At 33.8% G+C, this 27,668-nt stretch overlaps 1 protein-coding gene, 1 long non-coding RNA gene and 1 pseudogene across 2 annotated transcripts; 1 reads left to right on the top strand and 2 right to left on the bottom strand.

Moving 5' to 3' along the window:
• On the bottom strand, positions 1-8,784 carry LOC149532397 (Ubiquitin-associated/translation elongation factor EF1B protein). Its single transcript, XM_089807149.1, has 2 exons — positions 8,602-8,784; positions 1-2,343 (listed from the first exon to the last, which is right to left on the bottom strand). The coding sequence occupies exon 2, from the start codon at positions 2,296-2,298 to the stop codon at positions 208-210; it is 2,091 nt and encodes a 696-aa protein (XP_089663275.1). The 5' UTR covers positions 2,299-2,343; positions 8,602-8,784; the 3' UTR covers positions 1-207.
• On the bottom strand, positions 2,352-8,593 carry LOC149532398 (uncharacterized). The gene is made up of 2 exons (XR_016357994.1): positions 5,686-8,593; positions 2,352-2,955 (listed from the first exon to the last, which is right to left on the bottom strand). It is a non-coding gene; the product is annotated as an uncharacterized LOC149532398 (long non-coding RNA).
• LOC149532396 (spermidine copper dependent amine oxidase 2-like) lies at positions 8,617-27,668 on the top strand (annotated as a pseudogene).

Raw genomic sequence — 27,668 nt, 5'->3', positions numbered from 1 at the left:
TAAGTCTGCCAACATCAATCAAATGAATAAATCCCATGCAATTGACACTGTAATGCTTATTCCACAAAAGCTAACCAACCAATAAAACATGCCACATACAATCCTTCATAACTGGCAAGAAGCCGACATACACACATACGCACAGCAAATAGAATCACTTAAGGATCAATGTTGTGTTATAAGTCCCCACAAATAAATTCAACCTCTCTACAGAGGTGGTGTAGGGACCAACTGTCGTGGTAAACTAAATAAGTCCTTGCCCGCAAAAGGTGATGTCCATTCATGACCACCGATGGACGATGTAGCATTTTCAGACTCGTTTATAGAATTCTCTTGCACTCCATTTGCAGAATTACTATCCCTCAGCTTAGATCCTAACCATATATCATAAGAGAGACTATTATCACTTGATGGACTGGAAGCTGCTGATAAATGTTGCAGGTTCCCTTGGGAACTTACGTTATCTCCCAACTTTTCCATGGATGGAAGGCCATGCGAAAACCTATTTGACCTGGCATCAGGTTGGCTACTTGGTGATGCTTGAACACTCCAATCAATATTTGTGTAGTCACAATTTACCATAGACCCCATGCTCCAATCTACAGATGATCCTGAAGGCCCCGAACTCCACCCTGAGAATAGCCCTAGAGAAGATGGAGTGGGACAATTTGTAGCTATCGGACTCAATAAAGTTGAAGATGACAAAGGAATCTCTAATGAGTCAAATCCAATCTGTCCTGAACTCCAACCAGAGGCAATGGAATCTGCTGGGCTTGGCAGGAAAGGTTGAAAATGACCCTGCACATCTGTAACTGTGATGCCTTTAGCAGAACTTACCGCTGGAACTTTCCCTGCAGTAGCCTTCAAGTGTTCCAAACCTGTAGATCCATTAGAATATTGATAATTCAATGCTACGGATGAATCACTATAATTTCCATTCCAACCTGAAGATAATATTGATGACGCAGGAGCAGAGGAAACCCCTACACTAGCAACAGGAAGCTGTGTTGTGTAAGATGACTGGGGACGCTGCATCACGACTACAGGTTCTCTTGGACCAATCTGGAGAGGCTTGGAATCTAAACTGACCGTGCGGTGCCTCATTTCTGCTGGTAATGTTTTTGAGGGTGTTCCAACCTGAGGATTGATGGTCACAGCATATGGAACAGATGAAGTTGACGGTGAAGGCGACCATGAAACAGGACTTGTCAGTTTCTTATCTACTTGTGATTGTAGTCCTTGCCAGTCACCTTTTGTTGGCACTCTTCCCAGAGGCTGAATATTCTTTGTGGTTCCCTCTGCAACTGGAACTCTTAAGGGAATTGTTTGAGGTCTACCTTTTGCATAATTATAATCTTTCGCTTCTCGCTTCTGAGAATGGGATCCAGAGGCTGAATTGTGGTTTTTACTCTGACCATGTCTTTGAGATGAAGCTTGCGGAGGAATAGATGATATTCTATTTGAATTCCCATGAGTATCTTTTGTGACCTTTGTGCCTACTGATGAAATTTTATCTTCATCCTTTAGAAGAGAGGCATCTTTAAGATGATTTCGTAACAATTCTGCTGCTTTCTGTAAATCACCTTCACACCCAACTACAGTTCTTTCTACCTCAGCCCTTGCACATTTAAATCTTATTTCCATGCCTGCAATATGAGCAAGTTCTTCAGATATATCTATTTTTAGATTGCCGGGTGTACTTTCTTTGATTTCACCTTCTCCTCCTTCAAGAAGCCAATTTACTGAATCCTCGACTCGGCCTTCATTCAAAATTAGCGCCATTGTGGCACGCTCTGATGAGAATCCCATTGCTCCAAGCTGCTGAGAAAGTGCTTCCAACTTCCTAGACATTAGATAGCCTGTGCACCGATCTCTTAGTTCTTGTGCTCGTTTCTCTTTCTGACGCTGATGCTTCTTCTCATTCTTTTGACGAATTTTGTCTTTTTTATCATTTCCACCTATCAAACCTGGTGGATTATCTAATCTGCCTGTACCATTTTTATCCTTTTGATCTTCTGATTCCCCAGAGCAACTGCCATTGTTGGAAATAGTATCAGAATCTGTATTAGTGCCAAAAGAACCAGAATTCTCATCACCATCATCTATGTTTTTAAACCGCACATTATGTGATGAACCCCCAGAATAAACTGTTACTGAGTCCAACATATGAAATGTGCCTGACACGGGATTGTATGCGCTAGCAGAAGTACCACCATTTGTTGATGCTTGCTTAGGAGATACCTTCTGATCCCTGCCTGCAGACTTCTCCTTAGACTTTGATCTAGTTGATGGTGACATAGCTGCAGCACCCAATTCAATGCAATTGCCACTCTCCACCAAAACCTTGTCGTTTAACAAACAAAGAAAATACATTATTACTTTTAGTTAGTTTGGTTTCAACTTAAATTCTAATACAACTAAGCCAAAGAAGGATTATATACAATATAAATTTAGAATTTCAAGCTTCACTATATAAATTGATTTTATACATTAAAGAAGACAATCTAGAGCAACATGCCTCTCATTGCACTTATACAAAGCTTTTATGCAACATACTAGTTTTGCCCAATTCGCAACACATACTAAATTTGCTCCAACTTGAAGAGAAGCAAAATACTAAGTAGGCATGCTCACACACCCAAGAGTTGAAAAATTACGATGGCAACAAAACAGTACAACAGAACAGGTTATAAATTACAACCTCATAAAATATCTTTTAAGAGGATAAATATCCTCGTACGTCTTCTCCATCTGATTTGTGTACTTTGTAATGCAGCAAATTTACACTTGGACAGTGTGGTCTACCGATAACATGGATTCTCCTGTCCAGTTTCTCCCCTCAACTAGTTTTCAAAGGAAAATATACACATCCACTGTCACCCACTCATGTAGAACATCACGCAACTAGACGCACATCTAAACTACTGTGGCGCCCTTAATGCCATTCTCAATGACCTGATTAAAAACATTGCTTAAAAGTTTATATACCATCTCATGGAATCGTTTCTAGGTCAATTACAATGAGAATCCCAACTAAAGCATACAAAAAAGTATCCCTATAATTTTATAAATGCATTATTGAGATAGCAATTAATCTTGAAACTACAAAATTACATTTTCATGTGTATGAAGAGAACTATACAACATAAGTATAGTGGACACCTATGTCACAAGGTTCGAATTCGAATTCGAGTTCGACAACGATGAAATTCGAAAAAAGTTCGGTGAGGCCAAAAAAATTCGAAAAAAGTTCGCCTTATATAAATTTCTTTTTTTTTAAATATAAATATTAAATCTAAAAAATAAAAAATATTATGTTAAATTTCTATATAATATGAATACGTTTTAAAACATATTCCTATTATAAGATTTTAAAAACTTAATTTAAATATTACTAGTAAATGATAAGAGTTAATATTAAAACGTATTCATATTATATAGATTTAAAAAACTTAATTTAAATATTACTAATATATTGTAAGAGTTATATTAGAACTTTTTATACTAATATAAATATATTATAATCTAAATACTTAAAATATCAAACTTTAATATATTTAATAAAATACAAATCAAATAAATGTTTTAATAATTTAAAACATAATTAAGGTAGATAAATTTATATTTAAATATTAAATATTATAATTCAGGTCATATATTAAATTCTAAAATATATTAAAGATTTAATAGGAAGATGCTAAATTTTTATTTTAAAACAAATTTAAAAGAAAACAAAACTTTAAAATTAAAACTGAATATTTAAATTAAATCTAAATGTTTGAACTTTGAATTTAATTTAGATATTTAGAGTCAAAAAGGAAGCCGACGATCATTTAATCTATCGAGCAAGATTATAAACTTCAGAAAGGAGCCAAATCATTAATCAGATGTTTTATGCCTGAATATTTCCGTGGACGGAGTTTGAGCTTCTGTGCAGGTTATCATTTACACTTATTCGACATGGAAATGGGTTGCGAAATATTTATTCTGGTCGGCAGTGGATATGCTCATTCCTGCCGTTCGCATTGTGCCGTTCAACATTGAAACCTTTTGTATTCGCCGATGAACATTTCAGCACTGCTTGACATGAAAGGGCCTGCGCAAATGATTTTTTAATATATTTTATTTAAATAATCTGTACCCTCTCGAATTTCGCGACGATTTTTTGCGATTTTTTAGCAGAGTTTTGAAGTTCGCTGAATTTCGAACTTCATGGTTGAAATACGGCGAACCCTGTGACTTAGGTGGACACCAGAATATATGAGGATTAATTTGATGGCATTGCTAAGTGCAGGCAAACAAACAACAAAGCTTGAGACAATGCAAGTCTGCAGCTCATATAAGCAGCAAGCCTATTCTTATCTTCCCTACGACAAAATGAATGAGTCTGCATACTTTTAGAAATATAGCTCTTAAGAATGATGTGTTAATACAGAATTGATGTGGTATTTCAGTCAACTTCTAATTTTATCATCCACTTGGATGGGAGAATTCCAACAGCCATCTTAACCCAAAGCTGTTCATACAAGGAGACCAAACCCTGAACAGGTGTACATAATTTTAGCATGCGAGGGGAACTAAAATTTATAAGTTCAGCTTCTCAAAAATGCAAAAGCTAAAATAACAGTAGTCAATAACAGCAATTAAGGACTGCTAGCATTATTCCAAATACTTGCAAACACAATAAGTTATAACCATGTAGAAGAGCTTCTTCCTACAAAATTGATAAAACAAATATAACTGTTCGATCCACAGAAGAGCTACCAACCAAAGTGAATACCCATACGCCTTCTGACTGTATATTTATAGCAGAAAAATACAAGTTTGGGCCCACATAAAATTCATTTGAATGACAAGCACAAATCCAATGTTACTGCTATCAGAATAAGGCAAGTAATGGTTCACTCAGCCTCACAATTGACTAAAACAAATAGAAAGAAACAGACAGGCTGTGATTATTGTCTTTGAGCTCATGTAATAATGAACATTGGGTCAAGTCCAGTTCAACCTTGAAATCCACTACACTAAATAATAAATATGGTGCAACTACAAATATGAAACGTATCATCAACACACAATGTAAAGTATTCAGTTGGCAGCTGCTAAAATGGGCATCCAATAGGATTTACCATGTTTATACAATACTAATATGTACCAAGGATATCACTAAACCACTATCTATAGTGAATTGTATCAAAGCATGACAGCAAATATAACTCTAGCCCAAACATGGCATAAAATTTGTTTTCCAGACATGCACAAGAGTTTTCAGATATGTAAATTCTTACAGTTCAAAGGGCAATAAAAGTAAAGGAACCATACAATTCACTAATGATGGGTAACAGTCCAAAACATAGAGATGGAGAATGCTATCAAGTTTTTCAAGTATAATAAAAATACCTAAAAGGCCAATCATATAAAAAGTATCCAGAAACCAAATCCTATCCCTGCCAAAACAAAAACTGCAGAGAAAGTAGTGAAGCTAAAACAATCTAAAAATGTATCACACCAAGGAGTAGCAATATTAAAAAAATTGATCTTGCAGGATAGATAATATGAACTTTTGCAACAATCACCTGAAACCTCAGGACAATCTCCACTTTAATTACTTCAAAGCATTGATTACATATTCCATTAATTTGTTCCTTTGTTGTTCTTGAAGAAGACAATCACAATCTTCATTACCTTCTATTAACCATAACCAGCAACATAATTGTATGTCCACAAGAGCCATAAGCTTCACCACTGGTTAGACAACCACTTCCTGGAACACAACTCTTGCAGACCAGAATCCATGCCACAGTTGGCATTTCAGTATGCCCTTCAAGGTGCAGTTTTTTACTGTTGAAGCCATTTATAAACATTTTTATCCATCCAACCATACACTTGAATGCACTTCTTGCCATCAATTTTATAAGGTAAAACCCTAAAGTTCTCTAACCTTCACAGCTGCACCTCTTCACATTCACACTGCTACATAAAACCTTACAAACATCAGTAGCAATGCCACATATGAGTGACCCAAAAATGCCAGGGATAGCCTTTTAAAAAGTACTCATGCCCAACTACCATCAAGTGTCATAATTTTTTTAACATTAAATTCTAACAGATCTCCTTAACGCTAATATGTCTTGCAATCAGCATTTGAATATATGTCATCAATTACCCCAAACAATACAAACTGTATAACCCCCAAGACAAGTTCTGATTGACCATGGATGCTCAAATTAAATCCTTTAACTTCTGTCATTTTCTGACTTCATCTCAAACCATGGCACAAGATAAGAATTGAAGATTGAAACCACGGAATATGTCAAATGTGACTTCCCAGGATATCCACTGATAGCAATTTAAAACTTGACTGTTGCATCTGAAATATTCTTACAGTGAAAAGAATCAATCTCACCACAAGCTTGTATCATCCTCAAAACTGAAAGAACAATAGAAAATTAGCTTGTGAAGGGATTCAGTCTGAATCAGTCCTTCAGAATACTGTGTTATATAGCTCAATCATTGACCATTAAAATTTACAGATTTTTCTACAAGGAACTATAGCTGACTTCAGAGAAATTCCTTCCACCATACACACTCTTAACTCAATCCAGTGAGTTGATCGCAACATCTAAAGATCACTGCCTTCACATCTTTCAATGTCTTATTTCATACTAAAATCCATTGCCTTTGAGAATACTGTTAAAAATAAGTGGGTTAGTAGAACTGTGGCCATTAAGATAGGTGAAAATTTAAAAGGAACCATTAAAAGGGATAGACTTTTAAGATCTCTGCCAAAGAAAAGTAAAGAAGTAGTTCTGAGACCTTTGTGAAGAATTGTTGGAAGAGGTGCACTCAAACTAGGTTATAAATCCAATATCCTACAATAATTGAGAACCTACATCATTACCAACTTTTCAAATGATTATGCAAAATTATTCTCTAAACAGGTAATGAAGTGTGCAATGTATTAAAAAGATGGATTGGAAGTGTTGACCAGGTCATTATAATAGCACCTACTGGCCCCATCACTAAGGTGAGAGTTGTGAGAATGACTACCAAACAGAATTGATACATTTACAGTAAAGGCCTGATGAACTTGGCAACACTTTTAAGTGCATTGATGAACTGAACCCTTGACAGAAAATGACTTTCATTTGCTAGTAGACCAATTTTATTTTGAATTGTTGAGCTCACAGATATCTCAAGTCTTTCCAATTTCTAGATGTTCACCGGTTTATATTTACTGTTCCCATCACTGCAACTATTACTAGATATCAGCACAGTTATTCAATATCCATGGAGCAGCTTAGCCTGCCTGTTTTGATTGAAATCTACACCAATAATTTTCGAAGACCAGATTAAAGCATGACAAATATATCCGAGTAGCCATCCACAATTAGGGAGCTCCAGAAACTGTTGCCGGAAGCATATATCCCTCAGTCCTGTAAACCTACCACAGTAAAGTATAACAGCATTACTACAATTCTCCAATGAAAATCCCGTTACATTTCAATCGTAACTTATTAGAACACTAACTTCATGTATGGACACACCATCATTGATAAGTTTTCTCCCTATCTCTTCAGTTCTACTTTACCTCTGACACCTTTTTCTAGCTATCTCTTAAAATCCACTCTACCACAGATTCCATTAAAAGTAAGGTCCACTCTTCTCGTAAGAGGAGCAATATAAAAAATGTTCGCATATCCTCAACCATCAAACAAACCATGATAGTGCCCCACCGGGAGATGATCTAGTCACTAACGACACAATACACCCAAATCAGAAACCAATGTAAAATAGCAGAAATGAGCTACCTATATAAAATGGAATGTGACTTAATTTTCAACCAAAGGAACAAAACCTCTAGATTAAGTCCACAGCCCTAATAAACTAACTTTCGTGGTTAATGGTATAAATCAACTTTCGTGGTTAATGGTCAATTCTCGGCCGCCAAGCAAAGGATACTCCAACGTCGATTACAATACTTTCTAACAAAAGCCTCGTAATGCATTCGGCAACCATAAACTTCATTTTGTAGCATTCAGTTCTATATCATTTCTAATCTAATATCCAACAATTGCCCATAATCCCAGACTGTAAAAGGATTCACAACAATCTTAGGGTTTCAAGCAAGAAAGGGGGCAATAATCCAACCGGGGTTTACAAAACAAGAAAATTTACAAAGAAAAACAAAAACGAAAACCAATAGAAGCCCAAAATCCATAGCGAAGATTCGAATGGCAAGATTTTGATTATTCACCGAATCGCCGGCAAAGCCTACTAAATTTCTTTGATAAAACCCTGACCTTCTAAACCCCGGTTTTTTGTGTAAAATTTTGTCCGACATCCATGTTAAATGTCTGCTTAGCAAACGGCGGGAATTAAAAGCAAATGCTTACAAACCCTACAGCAGCAACTCAGATCCCTACAAACCCCCTCTGCAATACGAGAATTCCAACAAAGCTCCAAACACGGCATACGAGAACATACCAAAAAATGCCTGCAAGCCATCGCAGCGGTCGCAGGATCGAAACCCCGCAGGCACAAAACAAAGGCTGAAAACAAGAGGAATTTTTAAGGGTAAAATTTAACGTTGATAAATACCTTGTGGCGTGCAAAATGCACCGGCCTTCGCCTTGTGAGGTTTTAGCGATTCTGCGTAGAAAGGTATAACAAATGAATAATTTTATTTTCGCCCTCGCCTGTGAGAAATCTGGAGGAAAATGCAGTCCCTATCGATGGAAATGCAAATGCAATTGCGGTCTTCTCTTCCGAATTTGTCCGATTGAAATAGCATGTTGAGTCCGCCCCTAACTATAAAGAAATCTCCTCTTGGAGTCCGCCCAAAAAAATATGAGGTATTAAATGTGAACAGAGAAAAGCGTAATGGAAAATCGAGCCCCACAATGTAAGCCCCCTTTGATGGGGAGCCCTTTTATCACCCTTCGCCTCGCATTGGTTTTTCATAGGCAGGAGATAACATTGACTCGAGGACTCCTTCAACACAAATAATTTAATCTACAATATTTGAGAAATCTTGATATAAAAAATAAAAAATAACACATGTTTTTTTTTTAAATATATATGACTTAATTCTATAACATCAAAAAAAAATGGATCAAAAATTTTATATATATATATATAATTTAAATCCATTGTTCTTTCTTTATTTACTTTTTATTTTTATTTTTAAAAACTCTTAAATAAATAAGTTGATTTTAAATATTATAAAATACTAACATATCTATCTTTCAAAAAAATCAATCTATTTCAATTGTGTTTTTATTTATTTGTCTAATTTTTAATTTATTTTTATAGAGAGAATGACTCTATTGAAAAAAAATTGATTAATTTTAAAAAGATTAGCATATCTATTTTAAATAAAATTTACCCATCTTTATTGTATCTTTTATATATTTTCATTGTTATTTCTTGGTGTATGTATTATATCTAAGAAATATTTTTATTATTATAATAATAATACTAAAATACTTATTAAAACTATTATCATGTAATTTATAATTGATAGTAGTAATTAAAGTTTTTGAAGTGATTGTGTTGGAGTTTGATGCAAAAATTCCAACACAATTACTTCTAGAAACTATTAATTACTGCACGATGGATTGTGGAATATTGATGTCTATAATTGATAGTGTTTGTTTTTCATACGAAAAATATTTTTAAAACTTGTACTGAAATATTTAACTCACGAGTTATGACATTCAATTTGTATATGTACATCTACATTTACATGCATGTGTCTATGTATGCACATATATCTCTATGTAAAAGAAAGTTATTTTATTTATTTACGGGGAAAAAATAGCAAATGGTATTTGCATATAACTAATTGTGGGACATAAAGATTTTATTAGTATAATTATTTTAAATGCACTTTAAAAGTCTTTGAATTATTTGACAAAATAAACTAATTGGTATGAATATTTTAAATATATTTATTGAAAATTTTTGAGAAATATTTATAATAAACTTCTTATTTGGAATGAATAAGTTAATATCTCTAATATTGTTCAAACATATATTTAAGATAAGAAAGTAAAAATATAAAATTACTCTTTATTCACTTAAGATGGTTTTATTTTATTATATAATTATTGTATTCAATATATTTAAATTTGTGTGTCTTTACTTTGTTTTGTTATTTATATTGGAGTTAGTGTCAAATTGTGGAGGCAAAGTTCTAAGGTTCCTAGGATCAAGATAATAAAAGAGGTAATAGTCAGGTTCATGGTCAGGTTATGCATAAAATAAGTATGGGAAGATGTATTCAAGATAATGTAAAAATGAGTGTAAAGTGGAAGTGGGAAAATGAAGCATGCACCTTTATCCTTATATTTTAGCCCCACTTTTGTCACATGGATGTGAACTATATGAATAATGTGCAAATCAATCTTTACAAACATGAGACCATGCAAATGTTATTAATGAGACACATATGAATATATATCTAGTTTATTCCCCACCTTTGTTTGAAATAGCTTGGTTAGAAAATTAAACTTGGAGCAACTTCAACTCCAATGACATAAATTAGTAATTTGACAATAATCATGATTATCAATACAATGTGTGAATATAAAATATTGGTATTTTAATTATCATATGTCCTTGCATATTTTATTAATTGAATGTAAAACATTGGTATTGCATGTCCTTACATGTTTCTTTTATTGATTGGTGACATGTCCTTACATGTTTTATCACTAATTGTTTGCATAGAATGTATTTGCTTATTTAAATTATTGGGGAATATGGATGTTTATCAAGTGCCTCTTATGTAAATTGTGTTGGTTCCCCGACTTTTATTCAAGTAACTCCTAAAGAATAACCTTATATGATGTTTAAAGCTTTTGGAAGTAGGGTTGGCAAATGCAAACATTTTCAAATATATTTTTTACTACACTTCAAACTATACTAACCTAGGTGGGTTTCTCTTTATGATACTAGATGTAAATGAACAACAACTCTATCACCCAATGGTTTATAGACTGACTCTCGTATACTTTTGAGGAGTTACGAATCATGTCATAAAAGATACTCTAGTATAAATATGAGGATATAAACAATATAACATGTAACATATAAAATTTTGGTTCATGATTTATCATTTTGAATACCAAATATGAGGTTATGGGAAATGAAAAACAAATCAATGCCTAATTTGAGTTATAAAGTCGCTTTAAAATATATTTTCATTTCACAAAACAACAATCTACCAGTAGACTAATAGGGTGATCCTACTTCAAAAATTCATTTTAACATTCTTAATGAAATAAAAGATTGTGTTGCTTATGGTGGAACCTTTAAAAAAAAAAAAGTTAATTATTTTGACTTTCCCTTGTCCTCTATCGTATCTTTGGTAGGATTTGGTTGTGTTTAAAAAAAACTCGCATTCCTATTTCATTTTTTCCCATGAACGTCGATGTTTGTTAATAGATAGGGTTTTCCCTAAAAGGTTTGGTCACTTTGGGTTAATATCATATGTGCCTTTTTGTTATATTAGTTTGTTTTTGCAAGTCAAGGCTCAAGCATTAGTCTTGTTTTATGTTTTCCATGCCCTCACAACATGAAGTATGTATTCGCATTTAGTGATAATGAGTGTGTGAGTGGTTAAATTTTATGTTTGTCATGACATTGCAAGGCTTGTGATATTGCTATTAGGATTTAACTATGTCATTTTTGAGTCAAACTTGTTGACCCGTATTTCATGAGTAATGATTCACACGAATCCATCTCTCATGAGAATAAATGGAACACACGACACTCATTGGATCTAGGTGATGCTCACAAAGGTGAATTATCGGGACTTCCCGAGAGGTCACCCATCCTATACTACTCCAACTTGAGTGTGCTTAACTATAAATTTTTCTCCATGGTTATACCCAGGATGCTTGCAACCTTATTTGCAAAACCTTCACCAAGTGATGCAAGGAGATAGTCGAAAGGTAGGGCCAAAGGCTCGCCCAATAATCAACCAACCCTCATTGAGTTACACAATGGAACTAGTTCATAAAAGACAACACCGAAAGAAGAAAGAAACAAGAATCTTTCATTTATTCATCATATTTCATCATGTATGTCTGATTGTGAGGCCTTTTAGGTTACGACCAGTACAAAGATCCAAATAAATAGAAAGTATCCTCTAGTATATGAGATCTACATGTTATAAATAGGAAATACTAAGAGGAGGGGTGAATTGGTATTTCACAAACTTTTATCCAACTATGGATATCATTAACAATCTTATAAATTGCATAAATGAATAAACTAATTAAGCTAAACAATAAACACAAACATAAAGCAATGCAACACAAAACATCATATTTTGTTAACTAGGGAAAACCTCGGTGGGGATGGTACCCACAAAATGATCCACTAATCAAAAGCATCTTGTGGAAGATATTTACCCTATTAGGATTCTATTACATCTCTATAGTTTCTTGGTCCTTGTTAGAAGCCTCAATCCTGTTAGGAGTTATTATTACAATCACAAAACGTATGCAAGATAAGCCCACTGCCCAAACATGCAATATACAATGATATTCAATATACAAAAGTATAGATACAAAAACCTCTTTAACATTGCTAACATCATCAATATGCGATATTATCTTTGTAGTTCATTGTACCAACTTTGGATATGCTACCTCTTATAGCTCTGATCACAAAGTTTGCATCACAAAAAAATAGCATAGATATCACAAACATATTAGATCATATCACATGCTCACTACTCAACTTCGCATTTCCAAAACTATCTATTATATCATAATATTCTGCATTGTCGGCCTTCATGCTTCCATATGTATCACAAAATACAAAATTATACTTTTCCCACTAAGGGTTAACATCTAGGATGTCATCCCTAATTAGTCAAGTAATTATTTTGGATAAGATATTCAATTCCTTATCTTTATCATGTTATGTCAGCTCAATACTACAACTAGAAAGACTATGATAAATCTATTTGTACTACCTCATGCTCTTAGGTATGATATCCTGGCATATTGTACTATCATCAAGTAACCGTGCATGTGCCAATAATGTCTCTATGAAACGTGCCAAGAAAAAATCTAATTGTACAACCAGATAAATTGCATAATACTTATGCAATTTTCTAAGTCTAATTGCCAAAACTTTATCTCCATACTTTGCTCACTTCATACTAAGTATATGTGGCCATACGTGACAACTCTATACTATATACCCTAAACAAATTGCCAATAGTCTCCCCCTTTGGCATTGATGGCAACATATGGAAAAATGGGCTAAGTCCCAAAAAGCAAAATCTCAAAACTTGTGAATTTCTCTTCTTCACATGGCCATTACAAAATTACAAAATATGGATCACTTTCTACTTATACCATCTTCCATTTGTATATCTTCTAATTACAATAGTACTCCCCCTTTGACTGTACTCTAACTTATTTCTCCCTTTACATATTACATACAATTTTCCATATACTAACTCTCCCCCTTTGACAGTGATGAAGGGTTTTCATATTCTAAAATCTTTGTCCCATATGTCTTGGACTGCCTTTTATGTGTTGATAAGTGTACACAATCCATAAGATGAAACTTCAACTGCACTCAAATATGAATATACAAACTTCTCATAAGACGCCTTGGCCTTGAGGCATTTATCTAACTACTTATGAGTATGACTAATCTTTGAAGTAAAATTCTCTCTCAACAATGAGAACCTCTTAACTACTCTTTCTCTCTTTAGCTCTATTAAGATAATCTCATCACATACTTTTGCAATTATGCTTTCTAGGTCTTCAATCTGCACATTTGGCAATTGTAGTTCATTGACCATGCCTTGTAGCTTTGCTTTCTTTCCTTTCAATTCTTCAGAAATATCATTAATAAATTTGTATGCCAGAGTGCATTGTCCAAACAAAGTCTTTCCTTAAGATAAACACCTTCTTAACTCTTTTATGCAAGAGTCAAGACTTGCTAAGTCACTTATGATATTCTTACATATTGTCTCAAACATTCATGCATCATGTTTTACCTATGCCTTTTTAGATACAACTTTCTCAAGAGTACTGAACTAGTTGTCAAACATTTTGATCACTTCTTCTGCATTCTTCTCTAGATTTGGATCAGTAATCTTTACCTGAATAATATCCTCCAGCTTACTTATCATTTTTTCAAGGACTCCTTGTGTCCTCTTTATGCTCTTAGTCTTCTGCATAATTATGCTAGTTGTTAGCATTGTGATCTAACTAACTACATATGTCTATCTCTAGATCACCAATGGGGGCTAATGATGCACTTTTTGATGTAGGGGCATCTTGGGTGTAAGGAAAATCTTGCATCACCCAAAAATATTTCTATTTCCAATTTTTAATAAGGGTTATTCCTGTATAGAATTGTTATTTGAGGGAGCTTGCTAATTTTAGTAAGTTGGTATTAGTGCTCAAATTGTTCTAATGTCATATGTAGATGTTCATCTTACTGGTTGAGTTTTATTGTCATATCATATGTATTGGTGCAGTCATTACAAATTTTCAGTATGAATTTTGGCTATCCAAACTTCAAGTCTAGCGATGAAGGCCTAAATGGCTATGAAATGAGGCAAAACCATACGTGATGGTCGCTTGCACATTAAGTCAATGTAGATCGCTAGCCCAGGATTTCAAAATGGAGTTATAATAGCCCATTGGGTCAACGATTTGGTAGTTATGGTCTCCAAAAGTGGACCCATCCAAAAATATAATTAGCAAATTGTCTTGAGTCAATCATATGTAATAAAGTGTAATGGAATAATATAATATGAGGTTGGTTGGCCTCAAGGGTTAGGGCTTAATGTCTAGAACCTTCTTGAACAATTAAAAGTGTCTATATAAGGAAGACCCGTAGGTTGTCTAGGGCAATTATGGGTGATAGTCACAACTTTGTCTTGTAGATTGTTGTAAGGCACTCATGTGGATTTACATATTGTAATTATGTAATTCCACATTTGTGGCAATAATAAGAAGCCCATATTTTGTTCTATCAATTTGTGTTGTTTATGTATTTCTACTATGTGTTGTGGTATTAAGGGAAGCACCCTTCATCACTTTCAGTCATGTTTGTCAACAACAACTTCATTGGATTCTTTGCAGTGCGTGTGCTCAAGGTATTGGAACTAGGTGTCCTTATTGGTATGACCAATTGCATGATTTTTCTATCATCTATGCTTTTCTTAGTTTCCTCTGTTATTGATTTGTCTTTTCCTTTCTCTTTTTCCTCTGGATGCGCAAGGGCTTCTTCTCTTTGAGTCACAACATGAGTTAATAGAGGCTTTAAGTGAGAGGTTTCATGAGTAATTAGCTTCCAATCACTTTGTAGCATCTTATCCACTTTCTTAAGCTCTTCTGCTAAGGTGGTCAAAGCATCATCCTTCTTCTTTTCTTCCTCTTTCTTATCTTCAACTCTTTCCTCATCCTTGTTTTCTTCTTCATCACCTTCTTCATTTTTAGAGTAGGTGTACCCTACAAAATTTTCAACAATTAAGGGGCCATAATCCTAAAAAGGATCTTTTGTTGTATTTACAGTGATGCTTGTGCTATCTATGTTCACTATATTTGTACCAACTGTAATTTGAGGGGTTGTTGCTGCTATGTTATTGGTGCAAGGGGCAAGGTCCTAAACAAGGTGGTCAAACATCAATTTTGGATAGATTAGGTGGTTAATAAGTGTCCAAGTTGACACAAGGCAATAGGTTAATCTCAAGCATCCCTAGAATGCATTTAGGCAAATTTTCATTCATATTGTAATAAGGCCTATGGGCAAGTTATAGGTTAGTCAACATTGGTCAACACTATGAGTTGACCAAAAATCTTCAATTTGAAGTTTTTTAGTATTCTTGTTTGATTTATCAAGTTTTGGTAGGCATTTGGAGACATTTGTTTGGAAATATTGAAAAGTTGCAATGACAAAAAGGTGTCAGGCAACAAAAAATTGTTGTTGAGCAACTTTTCTTGCAAATTTGGAAGGTGAGCAGTTAGAGTTATATTTGATCGAGCATGAAGGAATGAATATGTAAGGTCAAGAGGCTTGGCCTATAAATAAATGTTCTTCAACATAGGAAATGGTTGGAGTGGATATATACAGATTTTGAATCAATAAAGCAAGTTTTGGTGGGAAAAGATGTGTAGACAACAAGTACAATATTGAGATCTCCTTGTGGTATTAGAGTATGTACATGTGTTTATGGTGAAAATCTATGTTTTTGCTTCCTATTAAAGGTACTAATTAGGTTGTGTCAAATAGGATTAGTTTAAAATTGATTTGATTTATTTTGTGTATGTTGGTTACCCTAATTTGTGCTTAGGGTTTTAATTGAAATGGAGTCTCCTTCCTAATCCCCATAGAGGAAAACCCTATTTTTTGTTGTATAGAAGGGGTATAGGATGGAGATGATTTTTCTACTTCTTATTTTACCACCGCCCACCTACTTGGAGTATTCTAACAATATTTGAGCTAAGCATCTCCATGTGCTTAGCATACAGACAATCATAAATCACACTGCAGAAGGCATAACGAAGATCATGGGCACTTGAGGTTTGGTAGATGATAATGTGGAAGGATTTCCTAAGTGTTGATAGAGGTATTTATGTTATGGGTTTCAGTGTTGATGGTCTGTTAGCCCAAACAGTGGTATTAGTCCTATTTAGTCCTAAACTAGGGCTTGGGAGTTAAAAGGTAAGGAGAGTCGACCTAGAACAGATATTTTGGGGTTTGTTAGGTTTTCATATGCCATTAGAGATTATATAATTGTTTTGGTGAGTTCTTTGGAAGTTTTGGGAGTTTGATGAATCAATTGGTTGGATAGGGCTACTAGGAAAGAGCCCCTATTAGGTCTCCTATAGGAACTTGCCATTTTGGCTTAGAAGGGAGCCCAAAATCAATGAGATGGTTATCAAACTTGGTGAAATGATGGAAAAGAGTACTAAGAAGTGTAGTAGAGTCCAAGATCTTGGAGGGTGCATCGAAGTGAGGTGTGGAGAAGATTCGGTTGCCTTTTTGAAGGCTTAAGGATACTTTGAAGATAGAGATGGTATTGGGAGGTGAAGTGGGAAAGTTTTGGAAGCCCTTCACCACCATTCTAGTCTTGAGTAGGTCCTAAAGAAGGGAATAGGTATTGATTGAACTTAGTAGAAGTTATAGGAAGGATTTTGGGGGATAACTTAGTAATTGACACTCATTACTTGCATCATAAGTGGTATCAGAGCTTAGCTTGGAGCTTGTGGATTGGATATTTGCACCTTATCAGTGTTCTACATTAAGGATAGGCAAGATGTCACAAATGCAAAATTGGCCAAAGAACTTGAATAATGGAAAGATGAGAATAAGCAATTGAAAGAGAGGCTATAACAACTAGAAAACAAGATGGGAGTAGTAGAGAAAACTACAAAGAAGATTGAGGAAGATCTCAACAAGGGAGAAGGAGAGATGGATGAGAAGGAAGAGAAATATGTGGATGATGAGTATGAAAACATGCCTGTGTTAATCTCAAATTGGTTTCACTAGTACATTTGGGGGTCATTTTCAACCAAAATTTTTGACCAAAGGCCATATTGGCCTATCATTTCATGTTTTTTTTTAAGTTTTTAACCCCATGTTGGTTGAAATTTCAACCAAATTAGGGTTTTATGCCCAAATTGGTCAAAATTTCAACCAACGCGAGTTCATAACAAAAAAAAGGAGAAAATTTTCGCGGGAGCTTTTAGAGGTAAAATGTTTGAACACTAAATTTTTGTAGTGGCACTGAGCGAGAAATAAAGATAATGCTTCAAAGACACTCGGTGTGCTTTTGTCTGCATTCACTCATTGAAACCTACCCTCTGCGCATTCACTCGTCGAAACCTACCCTCTGCACATTCACCTGCCAAAACCCACCCTCTACACATTCACCCACCCTATTTGAGTGTTTGCTATTGCTGATTGGGGAGGAGGGATAGGTGAAAGGGGTATGGAACTCATGAACAAAGATGGGGATAGGAGCTCCTACTACCTAGGCTGAGCCAGGACAAGTTTGACTAGCCGAATGAAGAAATCTCCTACTGGTTGGGGTTCGAGCAGATGGGTTTTTCCAGTAGCCTAATAGGGACATTACAAGCTTTCTTCTCCAAGTGAGTTTTTAGTTTCTAAGTTCAAGAATTCATTGTTTAGATGAAAATGTGTTAGACCCACCTAAGATTTTGAAGTGTTACCTATTTCATGAAAGCAACCCATGGCCTGAGAAGAAATACCCTCTTATAGGAGTTGAACATCAGACCAACCCTTTAATCATATGCATCTAATCATATATGCTTCACTTGGCCTTAAAATGAGATTTGATCACTTCACCCACCTACTGGGCCAGTGCAGACAAGCAAAAATACTCTTCGTATGAGACAAAGGGCTTTTGCCAAATCTTCATTAATTATTCTGTCTATACCTTCTTCTTCACTTTTTCTTCTATACTTGATAAAGACTAATCTGCCTATCTACTAGCCCATTAGAAGTCAAGTGTACCAATATAAAATATTATTGTTGTTTGTCAGGCCAAATTTAAATATGTAGAGACCATCAATATTCATGGTGTCGTATTGATGTAAACAAGTTAAATACACAAAACCATAATATTCATGTGGTGGCTAGAAATTTCTTATACCCATGATAAAAGTTAGTAGGTTTAATAAGAAGTGACGGTTAACATATTTTTTATCTTCTATACAAACAAAGAGAGAATGAAATTACATTGCATATGCAAGATACCTGTCAGCCAAAATGCCAACTTATAATCCTAGTCTTTGATGGCATGTTTGGTTTATTTATAGTGATTTAGATTGGGTTATCAGACTAACAAGCATACATACAGGTCATCAATAATGGAATTAGTCTTGTGTGGTTAAGAAAGAATTTTAACTATTTATGGTCAGCAAGATAGTTACAACTTGTATAGTTGGATGAACTTACACATTTAATATATATGTTTTGGATGAAATCAAAAGCGGGTGAACAAATAGTCTTTGGAAACAAAAGAAATATTGTTTTATCTTGCGTACATACAACCATTAAAATCCAATGCAACAATAGAAAGGATTGTCATTACTTATTGCCTTACTAGAATCAGATGCCCTTGTTCATTTGATTATGTTCTTCTCTCTTGTTCTATGTTATATATTAATGATCTCGATCATATTTGAACTTGTGAGTACATTATTTTTGCACTTACTTGTTGATTAGATTGATGCCTTCATGGATTTTTTTCATGAAAGTTTCCTCTTTGATGAATACAGTACATTTTAACTCTCTCAATTCCCACATATAACAAACAATAGTATCTTGACTTTAACCAAATACTAATGCTATGCATAAGATATAAGATATTTGGTGCTCATTATAGCTGGTACTTGATTACTAATGCTATAATATTCCTTGTTGATTGCATTTTTGTATCTGTAACAACCAACATCATACTAGGATCTTGTTGTTCCATACATAATTTCATCATATAAAATCATTATTCTAGAGGCGACATCATGAAATCATTTAGTTCAAGACACTTATGATAAGTCCCCAAACCCTATCCTTACTCAATCGATAACCTTCAAGGTTTATTACCCTTATTCAATCACCATATTCACAAGATTGTCATTCACTATGTTGTAATGTTTCTCAAGAGCATTAGTTTAAAGGGTCATCAACTTAATCATCAATAAATCTTACATTATCAATAAAATCTCATTCTTTCCATTCAAGGTTTCAAACATATTTATCAATCCAAGATCCTTGTCCAATTTCCTTATAACCTACACACACAAAACCTTTACTCTATTGCCAAGTTTCATTATTAACATACCTTGTCCAAATACCCATTCTAACAAATAAGATTCTTACATTTTTGTCAAAAACCAATTAGTGAACTCATTATCATAATGACATTATAATCTTCATTATATAATACCTCCAATGTTGAATTAGATATCTTTGGGCATCAAGCACTATCAAACTCTTACAATATCTTTGAGAAATCAACAGTGAAGTACAATAACATAATATTGTCTATTACTTGTAACAAGGAATATATATTCACTGTTAACATTCGAAGTATGTTAATGAGATTTCATTTAATCTCAACTTTTGGAATCTTCAACATAAGGAAACCTTAGTCCTTCCAATTCATAATCCTTAACGAATTGGTGAATCAAACTTCACAAAAGAATAATGGTCCAAAATTATTGTCAATATTTAGACAACTAAGTTGAATTTTTCATGCAAATTATATTGTTTATCTTCATTGGAACATCCACCCAAGAGTATAGAGCACCCATTAAATTTTCCTCTTCCTTATTAATCTATTGTCATTTTTCACAAACCCTTATATAGTATTCTTTTGATTAATAAGACTTGTTACAACTAGAATACATGGATCTTACTATTTTAAGCCACTAGGGCATCATGACATTCTCACATGGAACCACTTCTCAATGCAAATTCAAAACCAAATGAAAGATTACTGAGTTTACTATCAAATTCCATAATATTAAATTTTTTTACTAGTTACCTAGCGAGGGTTTCAAAAATCTTACACAAAACATAGTTATCTTCCTCATTATTAATGAAATCTAATCCCACAAAAACCACAACAGCGAGTACTCAATTCTCTTTCATGCTATGAAAATGAATCTTCAGAAATAAGTCAAATATATTATAAAGAGATTATGTAAACAATGCTTTAAATACGTTGAAATAAGTCATATTTATATTTTTTGATAGTTAACTTTGTTGTATCTATTCTATGCACTGGTGATTCTAAGATCCATTATCTTGAATATGTTAAGGTAGTAAATCAAAAGCATCTTGGTTTGGTAGCATTGGTTTTCAATTAGTTTTAACGGAGAAATAAGTGATCATTGTTCATTGGCAAACCCTTAGGTTGGAGAATAAATGTGATTGTCACCTTAAATATAGTGAACTATGGGTACAAAAACCATCTTTTGGTTGTGAAGCATCCTTATCCAAGGGGATCAATGTCCTTTCTCTTCAATTGAATTGGGTGCAGAGGTTGTGTTGCATCAATTGGGTACACTGCATAATTGAGTGGTATATTGAAACAAAGAAACACAACTTCTGCACACTTGATTCCAATAAAGAGAGAAAGCACATGGATCCCCAATGTTTGATGAAGATGCTTCAAGACTAAAAGATGGTATCCTACCATTCATACCTAAAAAGAAATTTCATGATCTAATATGTCCTTCCAATGCATAATGCTCATCTATATACATGACTGCCAACATGAGTCATCCTTAGACTCATGCACTCTCATAGTGCATCCACCACATAAGCCATCCCATATGTCCATCATAACTTATATTCAACATGTCATGAAGAGTTACAATGTTCCTTCATAGATCATAGGGAAGATCTTATATGATATCTTGGAAATTCTTTCGAGGCAATGAAGATGGGATACCATCTTTTGATTGTGAAGCATCCTTATCCAAAGGAGATTAATGTCTTTTCTCTTTAATCAAATTAGGTGAAGAGGTTCCTTCAACAACAATGGTTGGTCCTATGAGGGCACCCCTTTGCCCAATTTCTGAATAGTAATAGAAACTTGTAGGTCTTTGTGCACAGAATTTATCTGGTTCTTGAAGATTTGATGAAACTCCCACCAAAACTTCTCGTTAGAAATTGCTGACCTAGAACCATCTGGCAAAATGTATAAATTTAGCACTCTAAAATTAGATGTTAAAAATGTAGAATCAAGAGTAACATAAATAACTTAGCACTCTAAAAATAGATACTAAAAATGTTGAATCAGGAGTACAAACACAGTTCATGTAAATATGGTAGGAGATAATAACAAATAGAAAGAACTACCCCAACTCTGTATGAAATTTTACAAAATTGAAAAGACATATTTGTAAGACAAAAATTCTAGTAGAAAGTATATAATCAATTATAATATTACTTGGTGCTTGCCCCAGCTGGATGAGTTATAATATTGATGTTTTGTATTGTTTGTCTGTGTGGTGCCTTTCTGTTTGACTATTGTTCTTCAGAAAATTGTTTTAGAACTTGTTGCCTCCATTCAATTCCTAGCAATGAAGTGTTTGCTGGCTAATATAGATGTGAGAATGACTTTAAGTAAATACAAGTGGTGATTGTGATCCACTTAAATACATACGATCAAATTCTTGAAAAAAAATATTATTAAGTAGTATAGAGGTAAGATTGTCTAAGTTGCTGGTAGGGTACAGGATATACACAAGTAAAAAAAAAATTGAAAGAAATATACAAAATTATGAAATTGATTACATTTGATAGTATGATGCTACATCATGGGTCAATTGAAAATGCTTGAATTGTAGCAATAAAGATAAATTTAAATATTAAATGGCAATTGATAGTTCAGAATTTCAAATTTCAATAGTATGTCATGCCAAATAAGTAATTATATATATCATACATGTATAGGGTCATGATTCAAATGATTATCTTCAAACATCATCAATCATCAAAAGGATCTAGATCATGATGTATGTCTTCTGGTTTTTGGATGAGCAAAAACAAAAAGAGCTAAATTTTTATTTTTTGTTACATTTTGGCTTTCAACACTTTTGGGTACTCTGTAACATGTAGAAGATGACTAAGAAGGTAATACATCATTGCTTTACATGTTTTCCTACTTGATTGGCCACTTGTCCTTCATAGACCAGTTGTGCCAACACTTGATCATTACCATAATTTAGTGTGGCAACTAATGTGCTTTTACTCAAATTCTATTATGTAGGTACAGGAGTGCAAATGATGCGAGCTGAAACAAAACATCCTCTAGATCCATTATCTATAGTTGAAATTGTTGTGGCAGTTACAACCGTCAAAGCAACGGGGGAAACTCCTGAGTTTGTTTTTTAGCATCATCATTTTAGATCACTCTCTGAGATATGGCTAAACCTTTTGCATTTTGGTTGCTAAGCATTCCCTAATTTGAGTTTGAAGAGGTATGTCTTGATGTTAGTAAAGTATCACATGGTTACATAGCTAAGCCATAACCTGATCTGAGTTTTAGATGTATGTCTTGATGTTACTAAATTTATCCCAGTTAACATGCTTTTTTTAAATGCATCTTTAGTTCTTCATGGCTAGGGTTTTAGTGACAACATTTTTAATAGACACATGCCACCATATCAACTAATGTTTATGGAACTTAAGTTCTAGTGTTGTGATGGTGGTATGTGATGTTCCAAAAATTATTTCTTATGCTTAAGTAGTGCAAGTAGTTTGTTTACTTCACATTCTTCTTTCCTTTGTCTATTTTTACTTCTTGACTTCGTAGTTTTTGTAATACAGGTTGGATTATACAAATGGCTGCAAGTAACAGGTGTCCATGTTGTGGATTGACCTTAAGACTTTTTACAATAAAGTGTATAGTGGTTGGCATCCTTGAATTATCATATTGTTAAGTACCTTTTTTTAAGTTTTGAGATTTTTTGTTTTAAGGTCAATACATCTTCATTGATCTTCTCAAGAATTGCTAACATGTTGAGCAAATCATACATTATTTCCAATTGAAAAGAGGTTGTGAAGCTGAACATCCTTTAGGATAGTGATGATTTGGTTAGGAATTAATTGCGTAGGATATCTTTGACTGCCTCTAAATTTGTATGTAGAAAGTTTCAAATGAAATTTCACACTAATTTGTTAAGAGTGAATAATAACCATTAGCCACATTTCCACTTTGTATATACTTTACAATTCTAAATGCTTCTGCCAATGTAGCTCTACAGCTTGTACACATGATGGTTGAATGATCTGAGAAGGTATAATTTTCAATTTTCATTCACCTCACGTATATTGCAAGGGCAGAATCAAAATAAACATTCTTGCACTTTTAGTCACTTTATGTTAAAGGTCAATGCATATAATGACTTCCTGTAATATTTAGGTAATTGGTCATTGGTGGCCAAAGTAATATATCATAAATGGCATAAAGAAAAATCTTTGGGAATTTATTGATATCATTTTTCATTGGAATAATACAGCTAAGTACTTCCCCCCCCCCCCCCCCCCCCTTGTTCTTATGAAATTGAGCTGAATTATACAATAAGCTTGTACATAGCTTCATGATTGGGAAGCAGGTGGATATTAAATCCCTTAGACTCTTATGCTTTTCAATTGGTATTCATAACTTGCCTCATATACTAGAAAACACTTTTGGCTTGTAGCTCATTGAATAATCAGTTGACTAGGTATGTTTACTGTCTAAATATTAGCAGGAATTCAAATCACCTCTAAAGTGAGCTTTTACACACCACAAAGAATGAGTGTAAGCTCTCCTATGATTTGTATCTTCTTGTTTTTATTCTATTGTATTTTTGCTTCCATAATTTGAGCATTAACGGGACTTGGGAGTAACTCCGAAGTAGATTTCTTTGTGTCAATTTTCCTGTCATCACATTTACTTTTTTGATCCTTTACTTTTTTCTTAATGAAAATCTTAGGTGATTTTGTGTCCCACCTTAATCAACGTCGATTGTGAGAAGCTTTCTTAAGATTTTGTACTTGGATCATATGTGCTTATACCCAATGTTACTTATGTCACAATCTTCCACAGACAATCTTGCAAAGACAATTCTTAGTTGATGTGCCATTGTATTGCGATGAGGGAGATTGGAAGTCGGGACCACTTTTATGATACTTTCCCATTACAATTACATTGCAACCCTATTGGCATTTCAATCTCTTTTATGCTCTGTTCTAGTTCTCCTTTTTTATTCTAATTGAAAACCAAATTTCTACACCATTTCAGTTTGTCTTCTTGTCTGAATAACATAAATGAAATATGAGAAATCCTATTTCTTGATCTGATATTATAGTACTTTTAAGTTTTGAGGATGTACTGGTGATGAAAATCTTCTTTTCTTCATTGTATTTTCTTATTGGGTTATGATTTCATGTTTGGCATACTAGTTCTAATGTTCAGAGCTTTTGAAAAGATGGAACTTGTGTTATACCTCTTAGTTTTTGTTCATCATTATTAATTTATTATTAGAGCCAATAAGTGGAGCGTCTCTTACATTGTATTGCCTCTTTTTCAATTTTGATATTACTTTTTTTTTAAATTGTTGTTTGTTTATTCTTTGTATTAGAAATATGTTTCCACTGTGTTTAGCACAGAAGAATTTATTATTTTTTTATAGAATGAGAACTTCATGGCAAAGCATGTTGCATTATAGCTTTGATGGATAATGAGTGTTTTTTTTAAATCTCTTGGATTTGGTCCAGGATGGAATGGAGTATGCTGATTGTGAATCTATTGTCAAAGATTACACCCCTTTCAAGGAAGCAATGAAGAAGAGAGGTATTGAAGATATGGATCTAGTAATGGTGGATCCATGGTAAGTTGTCTATTATTTTTCTACACTATTTACAATTTCATGTTCATAGTAAATGTTTTCCTTATATGTTAACTGCAATGCACACTTTTAGCATCTTCCATTGAATAAATGTCACTTTTTTAAATCACCATGACACCATCTTTTCAGGTGTGGTGGATATCATAGTGAAGATGATGCCCCAAGCCAAAGGCTAGCTTGACCACTTATATTATGTAGAACTGAAAGTGATTGCCCAATGGAGAATGGATATGCTCGACCATTCGAGGGCATACATGTTTTGGTTGATATGCAAAAAATGATGGTTATAGAGTTTGAAGATCGAATATTAATTCCTTTGCCACCTTTGGATCCCCTTAGAAACTATATTGTAGGAGAAACTCATGGAGGAGTGGATCGAAGTGATCTCAAGCCTATATAGATTGTGCAATCAGAAGGACCAAGTTTTCATGTCAATGACTTCCATGTAGTGTGGCAGAAGGTTGCATTTTTTTCTTCTTTCATTTTGACTAAGTGTTAAGATACATGATATTTATTATGTCACAATTATTAAAAAATTCAATGCTGACATTGTGTACCTCTTGTCACATTCAGTGGAATTTTTGGGTAGGTTTTACCCCAAGGGAGGGGCTGGTAATTCACTATGTTGCATATGATGATGGTAGTAGAGGTCAGAGATCTATTGCCCAAAGGCTAAGTTTTGTGGAGATGGTTATTCCTTATGGGGATCCAAATGAGCCACATTATAGGAAAAATGTGTTTGATGCCGGAGAGGATGGTCTGGGTAAAAATGCTCATTCTTTAAAGAAGGTAGTATTTCAAAAACGTATATGAATAATGTATCAAATTGTTTTAATCTTCTCTAAAATGTTGCAGGAGTTATAAATTTTGTATAAATGCATTTGTTTAATAACAAGTGTGAGAAATTAGATGTTTTCTCAAATAAGCACAAAAAACTCTTAATGACAAACAATATTGCCTGTATTAGGGGTCTGATTGTTTGGGTTATATCAAATATTTTGATGCACACTTCAAAAATTTCATTGGAGGAGTCAAAACTATTGAGAATAGTGTCTGCTTGCATGAGGAAGATCATGGGATTCTTTGGAAACATCAAGATTGGAGGACAGGCTTAGCAGAAGTTCGCAGATCTAGGCATCTAACAGTGTCCTTTATCTGTACTGTTGCAAAATATGAATGCGGCTTCTTTTGGCACTTTTATTAGGAACAAATGTTGTTTGGTCTATAACTTTTATCAAGTTTTGATTTCACACTCATGTTGCTACTATTTCGATATTCAGACATAAGAATCAAGCATTCTCAATAAGATTGAGAATTTGCAAACCTAAAAATGTAAAGTTGAAATGATAGAGAATGGATGACAAGAATTTAATCCAGTTTGTTTTGGCTCATACTTTGTAATGATATAATCTAATTGAAAAAGGTAAAATGGTATTTAATACATGTAATTAATAGGAACACTGATGAATTGAGAAAAAAGTGCCAGTCAGGTTTCGACCTTGAAGTCTGCAAGAAAATTAATCAAACACTGCAAAAAGTAGAGTTTTTGTTCTTTTGATTGAACATAGAATCTTTATGCTTATTATTGTATGTACATGAGTAATTTATAATTTATTATTTTTGGAGCTGATTTCTCTTTATTATTCTAAATGCAGGATGGTAAAATAGAAGTAGAAGTTAAACTTACGGGGATTCTTAGTCTAGGGACACTATAGCAAGGTGAAACAAGGAAGTATGGAACAAGGATTGCTCCTCGTTTATATGCACCTGTGCACCAACACTTTTTTGTTGCTTGTATGGACATGGCTATAGACTACAAACTTGGTGAAGCAGTGAATCAGGTTGAGTGTTCTATTTGTTGAATATAGTTTTTTGGTATATGAAGGATTGGGGGCCCTTCTTATGATATTGTGTCATTTACTATACTAAGAGATTTTACCATCTCAACTAATGATAGTTTTAGTGGCTGCAAATATATTTAGGTTTCCTGGGGTCAATATTTTAGTGGTAGACTTCCACAGTTGGGACATTTTCGAAAAATAAAATAATTTGTTCATTATGTATTGTACAGTGATGCTTTTTGGTGGTTATATTAATAATTTAAAATTTTTATGTAGGTTGTAGAGATGAATGTTGAAGTTGAAAAACTTGGTGCCAATAACATTCATAGCAATGCATTCTATGCCAAAGAGGAGAACATAACTGCAAGCCCAGCGAGACTGTAATCCATTGATTGCACACAGCTAG

Source organism: Cupressus sempervirens, chromosome 10, assembly GCF_028749045.1.
Source record: "Cupressus sempervirens isolate cs-2001-9-10 chromosome 10, ASM2874904v1, whole genome shotgun sequence".
Taxonomy (NCBI): domain Eukaryota; kingdom Viridiplantae; phylum Streptophyta; class Pinopsida; order Cupressales; family Cupressaceae; genus Cupressus; species Cupressus sempervirens.
Note: the sequence above shows the minus strand (reverse complement) of the source record. Positions and strands in the feature narration are given on the sequence as shown.

What these genes read in the sequence shown, in the direction of transcription:
- LOC149532397 (XM_089807149.1), bottom strand. Translation starts at nt 2,298, where the DNA reads ATGTCACCATCAACTAGATCAAAGTCTAAGGAGAAGTCTGCAGGCAGG.